This window comes from Equus caballus, chromosome 23 (genome assembly GCF_041296265.1).
Source record: "Equus caballus isolate H_3958 breed thoroughbred chromosome 23, TB-T2T, whole genome shotgun sequence".
In the NCBI taxonomy this organism is placed as follows: Eukaryota; Metazoa; Chordata; class Mammalia; order Perissodactyla; family Equidae; genus Equus; species Equus caballus.
In genome coordinates, this window is record NC_091706.1 from 46641595 (window position 1) to 46664115 (window position 22521).

General features: G+C 36.7%; 1 protein-coding gene across 16 annotated transcripts in view; it reads right to left on the minus strand.

The window, feature by feature from the left end:
- The window catches only part of MPDZ (multiple PDZ domain crumbs cell polarity complex component), a 155044-nt gene that overhangs the window by 120597 nt on the left and 11926 nt on the right, over positions 1–22521 (minus strand). For 8 of the 16 annotated variants that reach the window (XM_070248691.1, XM_070248688.1, XM_023627359.2 and 5 more), the window contains exons 2-4: positions 12570–12619; positions 9534–9609; positions 7145–7311 (exon numbers count right to left, since the gene is read on the minus strand). In XM_070248691.1, coding sequence (XP_070104792.1) covers positions 7145–7311; positions 9534–9549 — 183 coding nt within the window. In that variant the 5' untranslated portion in view covers positions 9550–9609; positions 12570–12619. The remainder of the gene's footprint in view (positions 1–7144; positions 7312–9533; positions 9610–12569; positions 12620–22521) is intronic. The other 8 variants (XM_070248690.1, XM_070248687.1, XM_070248685.1 and 5 more) reach the window with 1 other exon arrangement.

Below are 22521 nucleotides of genomic sequence, written 5' to 3' on the forward strand. Positions count from 1 at the left end.
AGTTATAAATAAAAGCAAAATGAAAGTTCTGGTTTATATTAAAAAGGCCCTCTGAGGGGCAGTAGCGGTTAAGTTCATGCACTCCACTTTGGCAGCCTGGAGTTCAAGGGTTTGGATCCTGGGCATGGACATACACAATGATTATCAAGCCATGTTGTGGCAGGCCTCCCACATATACAGTAGAGGAGGATGGGCACAGACGTTAGCTCAGGCCAATCTCCTTCAGCAAAAAAAGAGAGGACTGGCAGCAGATATTAGCTCAGGGCTAATCCTCCTCAAAAATAAAGAAAAAAAAAAGAAGGCCCTCTGATTAAAATTTGGAGGAGAATTTAAGGGAAATGGCAAATCATAATGAATTTGAGTTTTACAAGATGTTTAGTTTAAGTTCATTTCTCTTTAGGAATGCTATTGACTGCTTTTTCCAACTTATTTGTTCCTTTATATTACAGAACTAAGGGTTTAGAAACAGTGCAAATTAAAAGTAAAAAGAGCAATAGCTTCGGGGTCAGAGAGACTTACATTCTTCTCCTAAATCTACGAATGAATAATTGTGTGATCCAAATGAAGTTACACAACCTCTCTGAGCCCCAATTTCCTCAATGGACAAAACGGGGATAAAACCCACTTCATGGAGCTGATGGACTGGTTAAATGAGACAGAGCCCACAGCAGACAAGGGCTTCCTAAATGTAATTGCTGTTGTTGGTGCCACAGCTTCAAACGTAAATCAACCTCTATTGTTCTTAAATTCTTGGGTTAAAAGACTCATTTAGGTTATACCCAGTAAACTGCACATTTTTCCCTCTTCTCCAAAGACCATTTAACTGTGTCACAAAAAAACACCATACAATTAGCACCATTTGCTGTTTTAGACACACATGCATACCCAATAGCAAGATGGTGTTGCATTTTAATCCAGCACTGTATAAAAAGCTTGAACAGTGCCTTCTTGCCCAGGATAAAACAAGAATTTTGGTCCCTTCAAAGGCTCTATATTTACAAACTTTTAGTTAAAAGAACAAACATTTAAAAGCTGTTATTGTACCAAAAATAAAGTATTTGAAATTCCTACAGTAAATAAACTTTATGGTAAATGTAAAAACATAAGAGTCACTCCTTCTCTTTTAACGTCTCCTAGATAACGTACATTAAAGTCTCAAAGAAATAGATACTTTCCTGTTAGGCGGCTGCCATACTCTCATAAAAGGAAAACCACTTCAGGCGTAAGAAAAATATTTTTTCATTTTCACGAGCAACATCAACTGGGAAGAATGCCACTCAGTTTTTAGATAATTCCTGTTAATGGGGTCAAGGCATATTTTCTTTCTCCCTGTACTCCCTCTCTCCATAGACACCAAGTCATAATTTACGCAAGGCATTTTGGGAGACGGTAGTCACTTCCCCTTTTCTGACAGCAAGCCTGCAGAAGAATTCTCTTCATTTCACTCTTAAATCAGAAACCACAGAGAGAGGGGTTATGTTTTTGTCATTTATATAAGTAATAAAATAAAGCTGAAGAAACACAGGCATTTCTGCTCTTTGCCATGAACCATACAAAGTAGCATCTTTCTAATTAACTGCCAAAGTCAAAACAGAGCAAGAAAATGCTCAATTATCAAAATTTGCAACTTTTCCATCAACCCAAAAAAATATAAATGTAAGGAATTAACAGAGCTGCTGATGCCACTGCTTAGAGGCAGCACACCTCAGCGCTTAGGCCATGAACTAGATTTAGCTGTCTTACAAATATGTACCTACAGAACAGCAACTCCTCAGACACACGGCAGGACGGTGGTGTTCCATCCAACACCCCTGCCTACAGCAGATATTTGAAAGTGACTCCGAAATACACACTAACTCTAGGTTCTCTAAATTTTACTCCTGTTTTAAGACAGAGGATCAGAAAACAAAAAAAAAATACACAGGGTACATTACCTCATGTACCCTTGGGCAGAAAACCCATCACTAAATGAGGATGTGATGCTGTACTCTTAGTGTGTATTCTTAGCATATTTCATTCTTAGAAAGATGAAAGCAGCATTGCTTTCAAGGACCATTCATGTATTTTACAATTATAATTGAAGGTCTTATCTATCAAAATGTCATTAAAACCCTTTATGTGTTTTTTACTACAATTTTTAAAATGTGGAGAAATAAAATGGTTAAAATACTGTATTTAATACAATGGTCAGAAAGCAAAGTTGACACAATTTCGACTTGATACAATAAAGTTTGACACAGAAAGTTGAATGCAAAAGAACAATGATGATAAAAAACAAACCCAAAAAACAAAAACCTTACCTTAATAAATTTCTGGCTCCAAAGTTTCCTTTCTTGCCAATAGCCCACACATATCTTATTGCTCTGATAACACAGATCTGTACCAGACTCTGTATTAGCGTTTCTCAACCACAGCATTACACACATTATAAACCCAATAATTCTTTGTTTCAGGGGGCTGTGCTATGCAATGATGTTTAGCAGCATCCCTGGACCCTACCATTACATACCAGTAGCGTGCCCCCCATCCCCAAGCTGCAACAATCAAAAATGTCTCTAGGCACCAGCCCCATGGCCTAGTGGTTATCTCAAGTGGCCTCAAGGAAAAAATGAGGAAGACTGGCAACGGATGTTAGCTCAGCGCAAATCTTCCTCAGCAATAAATAAATAAACAAATAATGTCTCCAGACATCGCCAATGTCTCCTGGGGAAGGAGATGTAAAAGCATCCCCAGCTGAGAAGAAGTGCTCTATACCCTTGTAAACACTGTTCCCGCAACCCAAAATAATTTCCCCCATCTATGCAGAAAATTCCTACTCATTTTTCAAGACTCATCTTACATGTTACTTCCAATGTAAAGTTTTCTTCTAGTCAAAATTAGTAATTCGTTCCTCTTATACCACTCACCTTCTTGCTTTTCTATTTAATTACATAAAATAAATATATGTTCTATTGTCCCCTCTAGATAGTGAGAAACTCCAACTTATTTATTCATTGTATTTTTATTGATTTTATTAATAAACGATTATGACCTTTCTAGAGATAAACCTCCCATTGCAGAAAATGTGGCTCAGTGAACAACATCTCACAGTGAGCAATATATAACCCTCTAGGTCTTTTGCTTTTGCTTTTGCTCCTGGGAAGTAGAAATTAAATGATATATTCAAATTTCACACCCCAAGCTCATTGGAATATCCAGTTCTCTGATATTTCTATTTGGTCTTTGTTTAGATGTACCTTTGAGTCACCCATTAGCTAATATGTTTTGCCATCAGAAGTTGTGTCAAATTCTTTTTGAAATGTGAACAGGTAAAACTTAGAAACACAGAAATACAAAAGCAAAATTTTATACCATGAAGACCATATTTCAAAAATAAAAATGACAAAGATGGATCTAATTACTCCAAAGAACACTGAACAGTGATTTCCAACCTGATCTATATTAAGTCAGCATCTCTCCAATTATTTCATGAGATATCATAAAATTTCCAAAGAAAAACTCAGAAAAATCTGGCTTAAATTTATGTATATATACATTATGTATCTAGATGATATGTATATAAGCCAACACTTTTCTGGGAGAAAGATGAATGAAACAGGAGCCTGTAAATATCAAACAACAAGAGCAGCAACAAAATAATAGCATGTCACACTCCAAAAGGTTGAAATCACTGGCAAGCAGAAACCTCCAGAATATTCTGTGCCCAAGCCTTGTTTCCCGTATCAGCAGCTTTTGTAACTTAAATTATCCACATCATTTCTTCAATCTTGGAATTGGTCTCTGCTGCCATAGCTTTAAAAACAATCTTAGCAACATCAATTTTAAGTATTAGTCCTAAATTTCTATTGAAATTAATTTTAATTCAGAGTTTTCCTATAGATGACTCAGGGTAAAGAGCCACTTAATTTAGTGCCTGTGGTCAATTCATAAGACAAGCCAATTAATTAATCAGGAAAGTAGCATCCACCTATACTGGACTGGAGAAATGTCCTAGAATAAATATGCAAATCCAATGTCCTCATGGCTGACAAGTTTCTATTATTAAACGGCTAACGTGTTTATTTCCCCCACAATAGCTGGATTTTTGTCATGAATACACATTGAGCCCTGCAGTTATTAGCTGTGATGACTAGGTGACAGTGAGGACACTACTTGAGAATTTGCATTTGACAGATCATTGACACACAGTCACTTAAACAGGAATCATGCAATAGGAAATGAACTGGAGCTATTAGAGATTATTCAGGTTTAATAGCACACATCCTTTTAGCTGGCGGTTAGAACAATGCACAGCGTGGCAGAGTGAAACAGAGGCATCAATTATACTCTCAGACCTGTTAATATTTTTGACAATATTTAAATAGCACATCCCTTCAGGGCATGGCTTTTTTGCCCTCTCAGTTACACACCTGTCAAGTGTTTAATTTGCCAAAAGGAAACAGTTTGATTTCTAAGGGCAGTCTTAATACTGAAGAAGCAAATTGGAAAAATTAAACATTATTGAATAGAACTAACGAGAAGGATCTGAGGGAAAAAAATAGTAGGCTTAATTCAACATGGCATGTCAGCATCTGTCATTAATGCAACAATATGATCATGTTCTCCAACGTGCTGCATATACCTCAGGCTTTTCAATTATTCACTCCTTTTGCTTTCTAAGAGACAGGGGAATGATGGCAAGGAAAACTGGAGGGGTCAAATCTTCTGGTAATACTAAAAAAGATGGAGACAGTAACTTGCACCTATCGTGCATATAAAATTATACATCTAAAAAGATAACTTAGGCATAAGGTAATAAATAAAAGGTGGCCATTGATCAGATTTGTGTAGCTATTGGTTTAAAAGGACAAAACAAATTTCACCCCTTAGGTGCATTAATAAAATATTAAATTATAAATATTAATTATTAGTGGTAAACTACATAGAAAATTCAATTCTAACATGATAAAGTCTAGAATACTTATATTTAAACTTTAAAACAGAAAATATAAGTTTTTGAAATTTCAGTCATAAAAAAAAAACTGATTCAACAAACAAATGAGATTGAGTTAGTCAGAATGGAGACTGAAGTGAAGAATCAGGAAAACTGTGAAGAAGTTATCAATGGTTTTGACCAAAATGAAATTCTTGGCATATACGAACCAAGTTTCCACCCTTGGGAAAAAAAGAAAGAAGATGTAAGACAGGCTGCAGAACGAGAAAAGAGAAAAGGCTATGCCTTGGAAGCCAAGAAAACCAAGTTCTAGTTCTGGCTCAACCCTCATAAACAAGTCACTCAACTTCTCCAAGCTGTTGTAATAAGCAGGGTGTGGGCCAGCTGGTTTCCTTGGGCCCTTTGAAGACGTGACCTACGAGCCAAACGTCCGAAGGCATGTAAGACATGCCTACAGAATTCACAAACCTTACAATTTACTTAGTCTTGAACTATAACAGCGTCTATCATTAATACAAAAATAAGATCAGACTGTACTTAGTCACAGACTATGAGGCTCAATAATATTATGTTCAATAGATTTCCAAGGAGGTTTCAGGTGAATCACGTGGGACCCAAACAGTTTAAGAGCCCATACCCTCCTTCCATTTGGAAATGGTTAACCAGTTCAACAACAAGCGGGCCTGTCTCTCTCCTCCTTTCAGGAGACCCGGTAAGTACAAATGCTGTTTCCCTTACACAAGGCTGGCCAGAAGGGATATTTCCACAGTTATCTCACTGGACTAGCGGTATTCCCTAGCATATTTACTAGAACTTTCTGTTTCAACTTTTCTTCTCATTCCAATCATATTTTCACATAATACAATAAGGGGAGAAGACACATGTTCAACTTCTCCACACACTATGAAAAAACAATCTTCTACATCATAATCACACGTATATTCAGGATATGGGTTTCTCCAAAAGTTGGCCAACCCATTCTGCAAATGGATACCTAAAACCAAGCTTTTCAACCAATAACTGGCTAAGGGGACAAACACAACTACATATATCAAAACATCTCTTTTTCTTAATTCATGATCATGACTTTTAATCATTAAGCAGAAATTCACTAGAGAAAAAATATTTTTAAAGATTATCCTTGATTAAAGATTATTCTTAATTTTTTCTGGCTACCAAAATATCTAGATTAAGAAATTACGTGACATTAAACAAATCCCTTCTCTATAGCTACTATTTGTTCCTTTTGCATTTGGCACATTTTTGGTTTTTTTTTTTAACTGAAGCTGTTCTTTCACTGAATTATGAAACTAGTCTTCAAGTTTCATTTTTCACTTTTTAAAGGAGAATATTTGCTAGCAAGTCATCCATAACCATTCAATTAATGCTAAAAACATTAGAATGAGAACTATCTTGGACTGAAGGCATAATTACATTGACTTCAAACCTTGTGAGGATAACAACTGTTTTAAAGACATTTTTTTTAAAACTTGAGAAATGGTGATTAAATCAAGTTAGTTCAGAGAACATCTGCCTCCAGTTTTCATTCTGTCGTTGTGATATGTTTCAATTTTAATATAAATGCTAGGACTTTTTAATGCTCATAATTTTTACAGAAAAAAAACACTGTGTTACATTTAGAAGTTCTAATGTTTATCACCATCTGATGCTGTCATGGGAGCAATTGCTACTTACACTCTTTTAAGAAGTGAGAATTTCAATTCCTCTAACTGATGACAATGTAATTATTCCTTTTACTGTCAAAATAGAGGTGATTTCCCTTCCTCACATGCACGATTACCCATGCAAATCCAGGGTTATCTGAAATCTTCTAAGTGTACTGAATATCTGAATCTGAATGAGCAAGATCACATGAACAATGAGCCTTAGTGATGATGGAAGCCAAGTCTACAGCCAACCACCCTAAACATATTTTTATCGTGCCCTCTCCTGTAGGGACTCATTCTTCAGCATCCACACAGCTTTCAACACAATGTCATATCATCTACACTATACTGCAACAACCATTACAAGAATAACTAGAGGGGGAAGCCACAGTGAATGTGAATGTGAATGTCTCGTTTGGAGGTTTAAATGACTTCATTAACTATTCATTAACACATACAAAAATCAGCCTTTCAGAAAAACACAAGACTTTCACAAGATCCAAGCCATGCAGCAAAAGCCTGCTTCAGGTGAGTCACGTCCTACCTGCTCTTTCAGCTGCTGCACGGAAGTCTGAAGGTTCAGAATCTGACTGAAGAGCGGGCTCTGCAAGACTGACTTTAGAAGGTTCAGTTTGTCTTCATTGGCTACATCCCCACGTTCGCGCAGCTTGGCTTGCAAGCGCTCGGCTGCCTGCAGGGCCCGATTTTTGTCTATACCAAAGAGCAGCATTAGTCAATAAGGGGATTCAAAAGACACACATCAAACCATGCTTATAGAAATCCTAAAACTTTTCCTTTTGAGAGCACAAAATGGACTCAGGAAAAAAAGAAGACTGTAATGTGTCACTATAAATACGTCCTTCAACCCTTAAAGCCTCTGGTAAGAAGGTTTTTTTGAAAGCAGGGAACTGGTTATAGTGTCTGCTACATGCAATTAATTGTCTGTAAAGGATAGAAATTAATTCAGATGGAGCATACTTGAGTCCCAATGCCAGCTATTTCAACTCTTTCATAAAAACTATTGAAAACCAAATGCTCTGTCATCTTGTAAATGGTGATATTTTCACTTAAAAAAATTTTATTTACATATAAGAAAAATTAGAAATATAACTAACTCACTTATAAGTGGATGTGGATAATGTCACTGATGAGTCATAACATCCAAAATATGACAGTTTCATATACTAAGGGGCAAAGCATTCTATACCTGAAAATTTACTTGGAAAAATATCACAACAATGCATCTCTCTTCAAAAACACTACTTTTCATAAACTTTAAATGTCTTTCCCCAAAATTAAACAGCATATTTACATACGCATTAAACCAACACAGTTCAAATATGTATCGACCACCTTATATAACAGGCACAAAGTTGTTAAAGTAAATATTTTGAGTAAGTATGTCCCTAACAATCGTAGCATTTTACATGCATGATTCTACCAGACAGTGAGTTTCTACCACAAATAACAGTCATAACATCATCCTAAAATACACACACACTCTCTCTCTCTCACTTATAAGTGAAACCATATTTGTTAAAAAGAAAAATGGAGACTGTTCAGATACATGACTAACTAATTCATTATGGTAACAAGTGTATCTATTAAAATATATTTGCCATATTATAGTAATCAAAAAGAGTAGGAATTATCACCAGAGACACTTGCTATAGCATCAAGTGTGGAATTACATAGAAATAGAAAAATTAAACACGAATTAACATTGAACATGAATTCACATACACATACAAATTTAAACAATGTTAGTCATATGCAGAATTTTAAAAGCAAACAATGACAAGGATTTGTATGAGAATTTTATTCTGGGTCCTATTTCCCATGGTATCTCAGAAGACAAATCTAGTATTAACTCCCATGTCAATTCTTGGAAGGTGTACAACTCAGTAATGACTTACAGAATAAAGATTCAAAAGTAATGGTTTAAATAATCCTGTATTTCCCCTCTGGTGTCCACTTTCTTATGAAGAGCTTTCCCATGTGGACTAGTAGTCTTTATGGTGTGGGACTTATAGTATAAAACGGATGATCAAGGAAATGTACACCCACGCATTTTCATTACCGGTATAGTACCAGGACAAAAATCACAGTAATGATCCCCACTATCACAAAAACGGCTCCTTCTCCTTTTCCTGCCACTCACTCTCATCCTACTCCTCAAAGCCTTCAGGCGTCAAGACACCAGCCAAGATCACCAAGGCGCCAGACTGAAATCCAGACACCTTCCAATAGTCATGCCCAAAGAGTTCCCTAGAATGCGCGAGGGACTGGGGCATCAGATGAGGGGCAATGAGGGCCTGATAAACCTGAAACTAGTTCTACAAACTAGTTTCTCTAAAACTAAAGAACAGTGTGAAGAAAAGATTAACACATGATCCTGGAAAATTTGGATATTTCAACCTAAATTATCTCATCCTAGAAATTAAACTGCCTCAAATTGTCACTGAAGTGTGTCAGCCTAAGTGCTTGTTACTGTCATCTTTATCAACCTAAAAGCAAAGCCCAGTAGTACTGCGCCTGTCACAAATAAAGTAAGAGACAGACCTAAGCAATGATCTTCTTCCAGTATTAAAAATATCGTTAAACTTTCTGGCACTATCTAGAAACAAACGTTAACCAGAAATGGGTTCATAAATCAGAACTGAGTTTACAATAAATTTTATTAAAACCCATAATTACTAAAATATCTCATATGCTTTTAACTTTTGCTTATAAATGATGTGTTTTTTATAGCACTTCAGATGAAACTGTTCAAATATGGGAACACATTACCCTAGTATAATGTTAGTGGATAAAAACTTTTTAAAACTAAGTTACTATAGGCGGAATCCTGCTGTGTAGAACATATATTTCAAAGATCCCAATGGAAGGAGTTTCAATTCTTATAAAAGTAGTTAGGAAAAAATAGGTCTTACCTATAGTTTCTAACATTTTTTTCAAAGTTCAGTGTTCTTCTTTACAATGATTATAAACAGCAACTAAAATGGAACGCTGGAGAGAAAAGAAATAAAACGAAATGATTATGTTTTATAGGAACTCTAAAATTATATTCTAAAACCATATACTCTAAAAAGCATTTGATACTACTATAATTCCTTTGATCATTAAAATCTTGATGATTTAACTTGAGATAGTTTCCTTTATAGGTAAAGGAAAAAAGTAATTATTTTAAAACTTATTGAAAATATCTTATATTTGCAGGTCATACTTGCATAATAAGGTAAAAAGCATAAAATTGGTTTTAAATAAAATGGTAGAAGTATCGAAAATATTTCCTTAATTGCTTCTTGACACAGACCAGTATAATCTTGGATTCACTTACAGATCCAAGATTCACCTCCAGACCCACAGAGGAAGGAGTTTACTTGACTCTGCATGAGAACTTCTGTGGGCAAAAAAATTAAAATGTAAAAAGTAGAAGATGTAATTCTGCCCTTGAATGCTCCCAGTCTTAACTGGGGAGACAATACACACATATCAATTAGAAATGAATTGTGACACTCGAGAGTAACCACTGGAAGATAACACATTAAATCATGAACAAAAAGCTGAATAAAAGAGAGAACAATGTTAAATGGAAGATTTTTCAAAGTTTTTCAAAATACTCTCCTGACTATAGTCTTCTATTCTTTCTCATTCAAAAATGTTCTCAATTCCCTCAACTCTCATAGATCTCATCTTTCTCTGACAATACTTATCTGCTCTTTAAACTATTGGATACAGATCTCCAATGACAATGTCCACATCAGCAACTCATCTTTAATCTCTGCTGTCTAACAATTTTGCACATTTGTCTCCCTAGTTACACCTATCCTTTGCCTTGCAGAAAACCTTGTGTCATCAGAAAGTCAGTCAGTCATTCCTTCAATGGAAAAAAGGAATCTACAGCCAGACATTCTCACTTTTCATCTGAAAGATCAAACAGAGGATTTCTCTGAGAAGGAACAAGCTGTCCTGTTATCTCTTTAAGAGAAAATACATTTGGGGAAAAAAAGAAATATGTGATGTATATAAGCAGATGTGTAGACCATCGATGCCTGCACTTCACCTGTGTAATAACAGAGAACAGTACTTACTGACTTTCCTTACCACAATTTAGAACATACTATTTAAAATATCAACTCCATTTCAAATAGTCAAATAGCCCAACAAATGGCACTTGTTTTAAAAAGAGCTCTGTTATCAGGAAAAGAGGGCACTGGCTCAAATCTGGAATCGAAACCTAAATAGTGGTATGGCCTTGAGTGAGGGGCCTCTCATGTGAAACTTAGTTTCTTGGAAAACAAACTTACTTATTGGTTATATTGTAATAAATGAGATAAATAAAGTATACCAATTTCCAGCTCACACCATAACTCATAGCCATAAAATATGTATTCCAGATTAACGCTGAGCCCAGGCAGATGAGCATGCCAATGCCAGACATTGCAGTTTCATGGGAAAAAATACAAAGAGATCTTAAAAATAAACTAGATGTATTTTTTACAAGGGGACTATAATATTCATTCATAAAATACACTATTATGCCCCACCTCAAAAAAAAATATTTACTTCTAATAATTAAAAAATAAAATTAAAGACAGCCCAATATCAGGAAGCCCAGGTCTACAAAGGTATATTAATTGAACCACCCAGGAAGAAGCATGATAGCAATGAAATAGGATGGACTAGGGAGTCTCAGGACCTGAATTAAAGTTTCAGCTTCACCACCTGCTAGCTAGATGCCCTTTTAAGTCACTTACTTATCCTTTCCTAACTTAAAAATCTCTAATTCCATACAAATGATACTCATAAAGTTTTGAAAGAGTAAAATTATACACGAGTGCTGGGTATGCACAATAAAATTTAGCTCTACCCTCTTTCCCCTACGACAAATTAACTTAGAATGATAGGCAGGTATTCGTGATGTGGAGAGGGAGGTAGCCTATGGATTCAGAAGCCAAAGGATTCATGAAGAGTCTGTCGAGAAAGTACTGAGTAAGCAGTTCCCAACTGAGAAAAACACTGTCATACAAAAGTTCACCTACAAGTAAGTTACGTGGAAATAGAATTACTTTTGTTTTTCCAGAGAAACTCTTATAAAGGTTTAAAAAAAAAAAGCTCAATTCAGCTGCAAGTCACTGACATTAAGCTCCCAGATGAGAGCGCCACTCCTCTGGATTTCAGTGATAAAAACTAGTTTCCCAGTTTCTCTTCTCTGCTCTGATGTCCGTAAAATAAATACATCTTTTGAGGTTTCCCAGATTTCAGAATTAGTAACCATGACAAAGAGACAAGAGCTTTAAAAAAATTGTTCCTTTCCATTCCCTATACCCCTGTCCCAAGGATTCAGCACTAAGCAGAAACAAACTCATTTGTAGTCACAGAATTTTTGATATGGAGAGATCGAGTCCACTCACAGCAAACTGCAGATAGGAATTCTCCTTTTCACCCAGCCATCAGCCTGCCCTCTTTTCCCATCTCAACATTACAGAGAAAGAGAAGGGCGCCTGGGATAACAGTGGGTCATGGCCAGTGGGTAAGACTTAAAGAAGATCCAATACATGTCAGAAGAAAGCCAAGTTCTGAGGGATTTTCTGGGCGATTCATGCTAGCAGGGAGGATAATCAATCAGAGGGGCAGTAAAGAGAAGAAATGAGATGTGGATGCAAGAACAAGGAGATTGACACCAATGCTGGGGCAGAAGCAGACGTAATAACAGTGAACACACCAGCACCTACCACATGCTGGGCACTGTTCAAAGCATGTTATCCAATGAAGTCCTTTAATGTTCGTGCTACCCACTCACGCTCCAAATCAGGAAACTGAGGCACAGAAAGGTTAAGTAGCTTGCCCAAGGTCATACCACTAGTAAGTGATGGAGTCAAATTTGAATCCAAACAGGCTGGCTCCAGAGTAATTAAAAATTTAACTTCTACAATATGCTGCCTCTCAAGTGCAGGAAGACTCACCTTATCATTCTCTTTGCTCTTTCCAAGTTCAAAACTGTGTAGACCTTGTCCTACACAAGGAGAAACCAAAGGAAGAAATAGGGACCCATGTGAACAAAATCTGAAAGGCACTGGTATAGACAATTCAACATAGCCAACAAGCCATACAAAGGCATGATCAAGGCATTATCAAGTCAGAATTAAGTATTTTAGGTACATCAAAGAAAGATCAGTAATATCCACCATTTATATAATGTTCACATATGTCTAAACAAATCACTTCTAAAATCCAAGATTTCAGGAAAAATCCCCAATAAAATATAAGTCTCCTTATATTCATATTCAAAGTATATTTAAAAAAATGGCTGTTACATCTCAAGATATTAAATCCCTCCACGCAATGAGAATAAGCATATTCAAATCGTATGGAAAATACTAGCTGCTGTTGATGTATTCTGCTTGTAGCCATATCACCACTTGGTTATAAATGAACCTGTTTCAGTAGCCACGGCACTCAGAACTACAAGAGCTTTCAATAACGGCTCAATGAATTCAGTACCTGAGGCACCAGCGTTCGGTAAGTGCGTTTTACACATATTACACAGGAGCAGAGACCCTGACCATCTTGCTCTCTACAATACCCTGCATTGCCTGGCATGTTATTTTCTCTATTATCCAGATAAGACAACAGAGGAAAGGAGAGGCTGAGGTCACACAGCTAGTAAGCCAGAGAACTTAGATTTGAATCCAACTCTGCCTGACTTCAAAGCCCAAACTCACTCTACCACATTACTCCATATTTTCCATATTGTCTTGCAAAAATCATATGGTGAAAACATTGTTAAATGAAAAAAGAATTGCAGGACAATGTATTAAGTTGCTCGTATTTGTTTAAAAGAAGGGAAGAGAAAATGTTTGTATAATTAAAATTAATATGGGCATGTTTATAAAAATATAGACTACTTCTGAAAGCTTTCCAAAGACACTAATAGTGGGATGTGGGGGGCTGGAGGACACTAAGAGAAACTTATTTTGCACTGAATTTGTGTGTGATTTTTAAACTTTATGTTAATATAAGGTTGCCAGATTTAGCAAATAAAGATACAGGATACCTAGTTAAATTTGAATTTCAGATAAATGAATAATTTTTTAGTATAAGTATATCCCATGCAATACTTGGGATATACTTATACTAAACATTAATTTATTGATTATCTGCAATTTAAATTTAGCCAGGTATCCATTATTTTATCTGGCAATCCTACTTGTGTATATATTAGCTTAGGAAAAAAATCAAATTTTAAAAATCATTTTTAAATTAAGGCCTTTATGCTCCCTGCAAAACTTTAATATAATGACAGAGTCGCCAAATCCTTTATAAATCTCTAAATATTTTAGCTGTGACCATATGATTCTCCAATACCTGGTTGATAACTCTAACTTCAGGAGAGGATAAAAATGAAATAGGATATTTGGTTTTATTTAGAAACAGGAACTGATTAACTGACTAATCATTCTACTTTTCAACAAGTTGTACTGGTAATGTGCAGTGGGCACAGTTTCTATGTAGTAGAGAATCAGTGTCTGAAACATAAAACAAATCATTCTGCCCAATGCAGATTTTATGGCGACTAACGAGGAAAAATATGTTCTACGCTAAAAATAACTCTAAGAGAAACTGCCCCAAATGCATACAATTTTCTAGTTATCTTAAACAATTCTGACTGTAAAAGGAGTACAACATTAAAAGAGCTTGCTGCAATGGTTTGCAGCTTGTCAAAGTTGCTCAGCATCTGTTACTGCATTTAAATTTGGCATTTCTCTCATCCGTAGCTGCCTCAGCACTACCTGAAGTTAGCAAATGCGAGGCTGTAGTCATTTGCAGGTAGTTTGTCATAAAGCCAACTGGTCGTGATAGCAAAACTTACACTTTCAGCCATAATTCATCTTCTAGGGTAATGTTACTAAACTATTGCTCCAAAAGCATAAAAACATTCCACTACCCACCAACATCATGCAGTCATCCAACAGAAAACACGAGGTCTTTGCTTAGGGTCTGTTCTTTTGAACTTCTCCCTCATTTTTATAGGGTTGATCAAAAAAGCATTCATGAAATTTTTATTTTCAAGTTGACATTTATGAATCTTTCCAAATTCCTTCAATAATAATAGAATTTATTAATTCTATTTTGCTCCCCAGAATCAAAGAAAATCAAGTATCACAGGACGTTGCCTTTACAACATACTACAAATATTGATTGAGAGTCTTGTCTTTCCTTTATAAAACAGAAAGATAAATTACCTGTCCAGAGTGAAAATGCCGAGGGGGCCACACTGGTAGAAAATAACTCAAATTCTGCTATTTACTGATTCAACAACACACACGGGGTGCCTATGTGACTGGAATGTTGCTGGGTGGCAGAATTAGAGAAATGAGGACACAGTCTGGGGACTCAAGGGCCACGTGAAGGGAAGAACAACATAAGTAAATGGACACTCAAGACACAAGAAGACAAAAGAGTAACACCAAACTGAAACTGAGGAGAAAGGGAAAGCTTTCTGGAGGCAGAGGCCCCTGCACAGAGTCCTAAAGAACAGGGGGCAGTTAGACAGGGTGGAAGGAGTGATAAAAGAGCTCCCACAGAGAGGCAAGAGGGCACAGGACTGCAAGCGGTTTCTTATACCTGGACTGGGGCTGAAGGAAAACCAGAGTTGATGAGGCTAGAGATGTGAGCACAGGATAAATTATTGTGGGCCTGCACACCATTCTTAAAGAGTTTAGATATTCAATTTTGAAGCTAATTTCGGTACAGAGAATGATATAGTCAAACTTTGTTTTAAAAAGATCACTCCAGCAATGGTGCAGAAGACCTATAAAAAGCAAGAGAAACTGGAAACAAGAAGGTCAGGTAAGAGGCGTTTTCAAAAACAGAGATGAAAATGAAAAATAAATGAAAATGGGAGAGAGATTCAGTAATTAAGAGCTATAAGCAATAGGACCTGGTAATGTGGAGGTAAGGAAGATGAGTCTAGGATGAATCTCAGCTTTCCTACTTGAGTTATTGATTGGATAGTAATACCAATCACCAAGATAGAGAATATAAAAATAGCAGGTCAGTGGTATGACTGTTCTAGAAATAAAGATCTGTCCTGATCAAGTTTACAAGACTGAGTTATAGTACCTTATAATGCTGCTATGGATGGAATCATATGCCCTCCCAAATTAGTATGTTGAAGCTGTAATTCTCAATGTGATTATATTTGGAGATAGGGCTTTTAGAAGTAATTAAGATTAATTGGGCCATAAGGATGGGGTCCTAATCTAAGAGGATTGATGGCCTTGTAAGAAGAGGAAGAGATATCGCCCTCCCCTAACTCTCACCCTGTCTCCCCCCACATGCAAGCACCAAAGAAAGGCCATGTGAGAACACAGTGAGAAGGTGGCCATCCACCAGCTAGGAAGAGAGCTCTCACCAAAATCCAAACCCTACTAGACCTCGACATTGGACTTCCCAGCCTCTAGAACCATGACAAAATAAATTTCTGCTGTTTAAGCCACCCAGTCTACGGTATTTTTATGACAGCTGAACTGACTAATACAGATTTCAAACTTTCCACAGCCCCTGCTCTAAGGAATATGCAACTACACACTATGCTATGCCCCCTCCTCCAACCATAACCAAGGGAGCAAGAGTTGGGCTCTTTGCCCAAAGGACAACAACCAAAGCGCTCACCTGAAAGGCAGAACTGGGCTAGAGTGTCTCTCCTGGGAACATAAGAAGAGGAAACACTGACCAAAACAAATTAGTGGTAGAGGTAGAGTTGAAAAGATAGAAGGAAGAGGAGTAAAGGATGAAGAGGCTAGGATAGGGCACATCCAAGCCTGAGTTATGAGAGAGCAAAACGAATCAGTTGACAGAGACAGAAGAACACAGCCGACATTAAAACAGAAGCAGGTAGTCCTTGGAGACCCAATACTGCCAATGGGAGGGAAACAAAGTAATTGGTCCCTAAGATGCACAGTCACCAACATCCACTCTTATGGTGAACTCCATTTTGCCAAAGGTAATTTCTATGAGGTTCTGTTTGTTCCATTCAAATACACCTAACTATTACAGTCTGCTTTGGTATGGCACCATACCATCACATCCTAAACCAACCACTCCTCTCAAGCACCCTTGGTTAGAAGAACTCTTCCTCCATTAACCACTTCATTTGGATACTCTACTCCCAATAAAGATTTGAGGGAGCTTATAAGCAAAGATAACTTTAATAGGACCGCTGAGATAATTAAGAATCTTACAGGATAGATAGTTACATCAGAAAAACAGGCCATAAGGAAGGTGCTACTATGCCAAGTGTATAAAATACTATGAAGTATTCAGTTTTGATGAGAGCCTGATAAAACCACCAGGTTTCAACTAAACATAACATAAATCCTATATTGGAAAAGAAATGTGAGATCTAACTGACAAGGTTTCATTCTATAAATGAAACCATAGTAACCGTGAAAAAACATTTACAAATAATGAAAATATTTCTGGCTAAAAAAATTCCAGTCATAGGATAGAAATAATTTCACTTCAAACTCCAATAGAAAAATGAGTCAAATATGTATGTTAAAAATTTAAAGTAACGTTAAAAAAAAACCCAGAAATGGAAAATATAATTTATAAAACAGGAGGAAAAAAGATGGAAAAAAGAATATTTCAGCAACGTAAAAGAGGTTAGAACAGGAGAAAAAAGAAAAAAGGAAAAAGCATAGTAAACAAAAAACACAAACCAATGGGACTGAAATAAATCCAGACATCTGTATTCACAATAAACATGAATGGATTAGACTCACTTATTAAAGAACAGACTCACAATCTAGATCTCAAAATGAAATTTAGAGTTGCAGAATAAGTACAGTTTCATATCATTTATCTCCATTTCAAAAAATATATAAAATAATCTATGCCACACACAAATACGTATATATGTACTTTCATCATATTCAACAATGAATTAAAAGGATACATTCTAAATCAATTACAGAACTAATTACTTTTAGGGATGAACAGATGAAAGTGGCAGCCTACAATCAGAGAGAGGCCAGAAAGGGACTTTAGCATTCTCTATTTTTTTAAGAAAACTATACTTTTAGAATGTTTTAAAAGTATATATGTAAAAAGTAATTGGGTTGAAATATTTATGGATAAAGTGGTGAAATGTCTGGGATTTGCTTCCAAGAAATGGAAGAGGACAGAAGAAACTGGCCATGAACCAATGGCTGTTAAAGCTGAATGATGGATATACAAGAATTCACTGGAATATGTACACTGTAAAATGTACATTTGAAATCTTTCATAATAAAAATTAGAAAAATAAGAGACTGGCAGTAAACATGGGAAAATGTTAGCATCTAATTTTGGAAGACAGGACTAGAAATGATTATTTCCTTCTTTACAATTCACAATATTTTTCAAATCCTATCATCCTTCCTCAGCAAAAAAAGATTTCACCTCAAACTACTAAATTACTTGGAGAAAAATGTTTACCACTGGTAAATGTTGCCAGAAAAATAATTTCTTTAGGCTAGATTACTTAACTCCAGCAAGAGAAAAGGAAATATTATGAAAAGATTTCTTCAAAAACATACGGAATTTTCAGAATTTTCACTTTTGCCATTAAAAACACAGCTTTCTTCTGATTTTCTGATGGCTACTCTGCTCCTAGTTTTACCAAGCTGTTTTAGATAAGCGCCTCAGAAGCAGAAGTTTACAGTCCTGGTTTAGCCAACTCCATGTGAGAGACAGAGAGCAGGGCAGAAAGCGATGCACAACTGTTGCTGTTGTACTTCTTAACACAGACAGAGTGCAAACCCAAATCTGCACCGCTGGGAAGGATGAGTGAACCAAAGCAAGCTTATTTATCTTTCATGTGTTTTCAAACGACAATTCAACATAATGAAGAGTCACATAATACATCTCAGCTAATACTATAATATGGAGAAGCGGCATGTTAATCCACAATTATGTAGACATACAAAAATCAAAAACATTACTTTGACCCAAGAACCCACATACTCTAAACAAGTTTTGGTGAAAATAGTATCTCATTCCTTTTCCTAGGAATTTTCTAATAGGGAGAAAAAACCTACTAAAAAGGCAAATACATATAATATACAAATTAGGCTATCTTATTACCTACGGATATTCAACAAATGCATTTATACTAACACACGTTTGTGAAATTTATTTTGGTTTTGAAAGTTACTTCCTTTTATTTCTAAGATTGCAGGGCTGAGCTAAGGGTTCATTGTCCTTCCAAAATGTCTGTGTGTTCTTTCCTTAAGTGCAGGCTCCCTAGAGCACACAGATACTAACTTTATAAAGACGCTTCACCGGATTCATATCCACTTCCAGCATTACACACCTAAATTATATTTTGTGATGCCTTAGAGTTAAGATCCCTTATTTACTGCCGACACCCAACTATGAAGTCAATTTTAGAGTTGAAGAGCTTCAAAAACCATGTAACTCACAGACAGGCTAAAGGTCACTGGGGTTTGCTTACATAACAAATCAGTGGCGTGTCTGGGATTACTCAACTGACTATTTCAAAGACTGAATTTTCTCTCTTTTTAATATATTACACAAATCACTTATAGTCTATTCGATTACATTTATTTCCTTCCTCCTCCACCCTCGTCCATAATTTTTAAAAAAATAAGCAAACACACACACATTAGAGAACTATGGATTCCGATTCATTCTCTCTGGGCGCCCATTTTTACATATTTTCCATCCATAACGTTCTCTTTTAGAACATCCCTAAAAGAGAGGGGCCCTCCCCCATACTGTTAACTCATACTACACATGTTGACTCAGGAAAAGATTTAGATGTTTCTGAGATGAAGATTTAGCTTCTTCTATTCTCTCGCTCCCTAGTTAAACTCAGAGGAATTTAGGTTATTGGGCAGTCTGCCCGTTTGCTACCACATTTTCAGTGTTAAGGACCACAACACAATAGGAATATTTCTTGGACAGAACCAGGCAGGGAGAGTCCTCCGAGGGCTGCCCTTGCAGATGAATGACCGTGGGTCAATGTCGGACGGCAGAGGCAGCTAGCTGGCTCCTTAGGCATTCACTCCAGCCACATAACTTTCTTGGGGGAAATCAAAAATGTACAGAAGGATTAACTTTGTGCCACAGAATTCTCAGGTGTAATTCCTACACTGGCAGCAAATTCTCCTGAGAAATTACTTCAGGCTCCTTCCTCCTGCCCTTTTGCCTGCCTGGAATGAGGCAATTCTCCAGGGGGCCAGTGCAGACTGTGTCCCTGGTGCTTAGAAAAAGTGTGGATATTGAGAGTGTCCCCATGGGACCCTGAAACAGGGCTGGCAGCTGCTCTGTATAAGGGCTTGTCAACAGCAAGAGGGAGTGACAATCCAAAGACATCTGTCATACCTCAGCCGCCCTCTCAGGGACTGGATTTTCACTGAGTTTGTGAGATCTCAATGAGGATACTGGGGCAAAACAATAGGTGGCTTTGTCAGTTGTGACTGAATTAACCCTCAAGGTAAAGTCCTAAAGGATGCTGAAGAGAAACAACCTTTCCAGTACAGACAAAACTGTGGAACTGGGAGGTCGGAGGGTAGAACAGAATATTATCACCACGCTGCTTCAACTTCTCCCCTCACCTACTACCTCGAGTTCATGCTCTTCACTCAAGGTCATTTCAAGGTCTTTCCCCCATAACCTTTAAAATAACTCTACTTCCACCATTTCCCTATTATTACTCCAAATTGGTTCTCCTGTTCTGGAATCTTTTCTACAAAAATTATGATGAGTGTCGTCTATCATATTGCCTACTTAGCTATCACTGAGCTGTAAGTACTAAACATAATTAGATATTTTTATCTTTCCCCATCAATCAGCACCTCCAAAATTCAGTTTGTGGCTTTCATGATTTCCCTTTGCTGAATCTGGATAGGAATAAAGATAAAGTTTACAAACTTTACTCAGAAGAAGTCAGGCTCAAATTTCTGATAGGAAATCCCCTGGGAGGAAAACAGCATATTGGAATGATATTTAATGGGCTGTTTTTCTCTCCTACACCATGCTTGTGTTGACTAATGGCATGCATCCCTTTGGTTTAGTTCCAGCTCTTCGCACAGAGAAGGACCACGCGTGTACTGAGAAGGGCTCGTGAAGGATCAAGCTCTCTCGCTCTCTGAGCCCATTCTTTGCAATACTTTTCATGAAGCAATTTAGAACCCTTAAATTCAGCTGGCAGAAGAAACCAAAGCATTTTAAAAAAATTATTAATATTTAATTTCAAATGTCTTATTTGAAGACATAAGGAAATTTTGCGGGCTTTTACTCTTTCTAAATAAAACATCACTTGCTAACACCACACTTTATAGATGAGGAAGTAGAAGGTCAAAGTGATTATTAACTTTCTCAAGGTCACATAATTCAGACCTTTTATTAAGCAAGCATATTTTTAAAGCCACTACGTGGGGGTACTGAAAAGTCTATGTATCAAAACATCAACCAATAATCTAAAAGTTTCAGCCAAGAGTAATCTAATTCAGCTACAAGAGGATTTGGGGACAGAGAAGAAGAAGTAAGAAAGAATAGGCTTAAAAGCCCTACTCGATCAAACTGGGAGTCCACCCTGAGTAGATTCCCTAAAGAAAATACTGTTTAATTTTCTATGTCATTTTGCTGATTTAAAACAAAAAGTAACTTTATTCCTTGGGTACACATTCAGCACCAAACACTCCTTTCAAGAGGCAAAAGTTTCCAAACTTATGTTCACTGTTGGGATGTCTAAAATGTAGGCTTGGTTGTAATCCACAAATTAAAGTAATAATTTGTTATTTGAGACTTTTTAAAAAATGCTATTCAATAACAACTAATAATAAAAGTGCATATAAGAATTGACTGCTATTGCATCTACTAGAATAATAATTCTTTCAGAGAATAAGTCTCCAGAAGTGAGTTTTTTAGGCAATGAACCGACATTATTTTTACTGTTTGAAATGAAACCAGTTACAAAATTGCTGTCACACATCTATTCCCATCTTCTTAAACAGAGCATCCATGCTTCACACACACACATTTCCTTGAATCCTTCCAACTGCTCTGTATTAGGTACATCCATATGCAAGTAAGAAAACTGAGGCTCAGAAAGATACAGTGTTTTCCCCTACCTTCAGGAAGCTTGTAAGCACCAGAGCTAACATTTAAAGGCAATTGAAGTCTGACCGACATCAAAGCCAAGTCCCTTCCAGCAAATCATAGCTCTGTGCTCCAATAACACTACTACAGGGAAGAAAAGAATTCTTTACCTTCAGCTTAAGTAGCTCCAGGCAGCTATGCTTTCAGTGTTCCCAGGCTGCTTTATAAAGTTCTCTTAGAAAAACACTCAACCGTTTTACTAGTTTGAGATCATGGGCAAGTCACTTAACTTCTCTGAGCTGCTGCTGTAAAGTGAGCATTAACAATAACATATGCAAAGTACCTGGAAATAACAGGCATACAAAAGCTGTTGCTATCACTATTTTGTCTTCTATTAGTGTCTGAACACTATTCTCTCCATTTTGGTCTTTCCTATTTGCTATCAGATTAAGCAGGTTTATTAAATCAGTAACTCCTTAACACAAATGAAAATTGATCGTTTCTGAAGTGGGGTTTGCAAATTGCCCCATGTCGTACCTATGCAGTAAATAAAGTACGTGGCTTTAGGATGTCTCCTTTCCCAGTGCCAAAAACTATACGCACTTTTTGTACTACTGAGGATCCCAAAATCACCCCATTCAGTACTTCAAAGAGGCAGAAATGAATCCAACAACTGCAAACTACAAAACTGAGCTCAAAGAACTGATACTTAAAAGTACTAAGTTCCCTACCAGAGAAGACAGATGGAGAGGGAATGGGTCCGGTGGACGTAAGACACAAATAAACAAATAGGGGAGGAAAGGA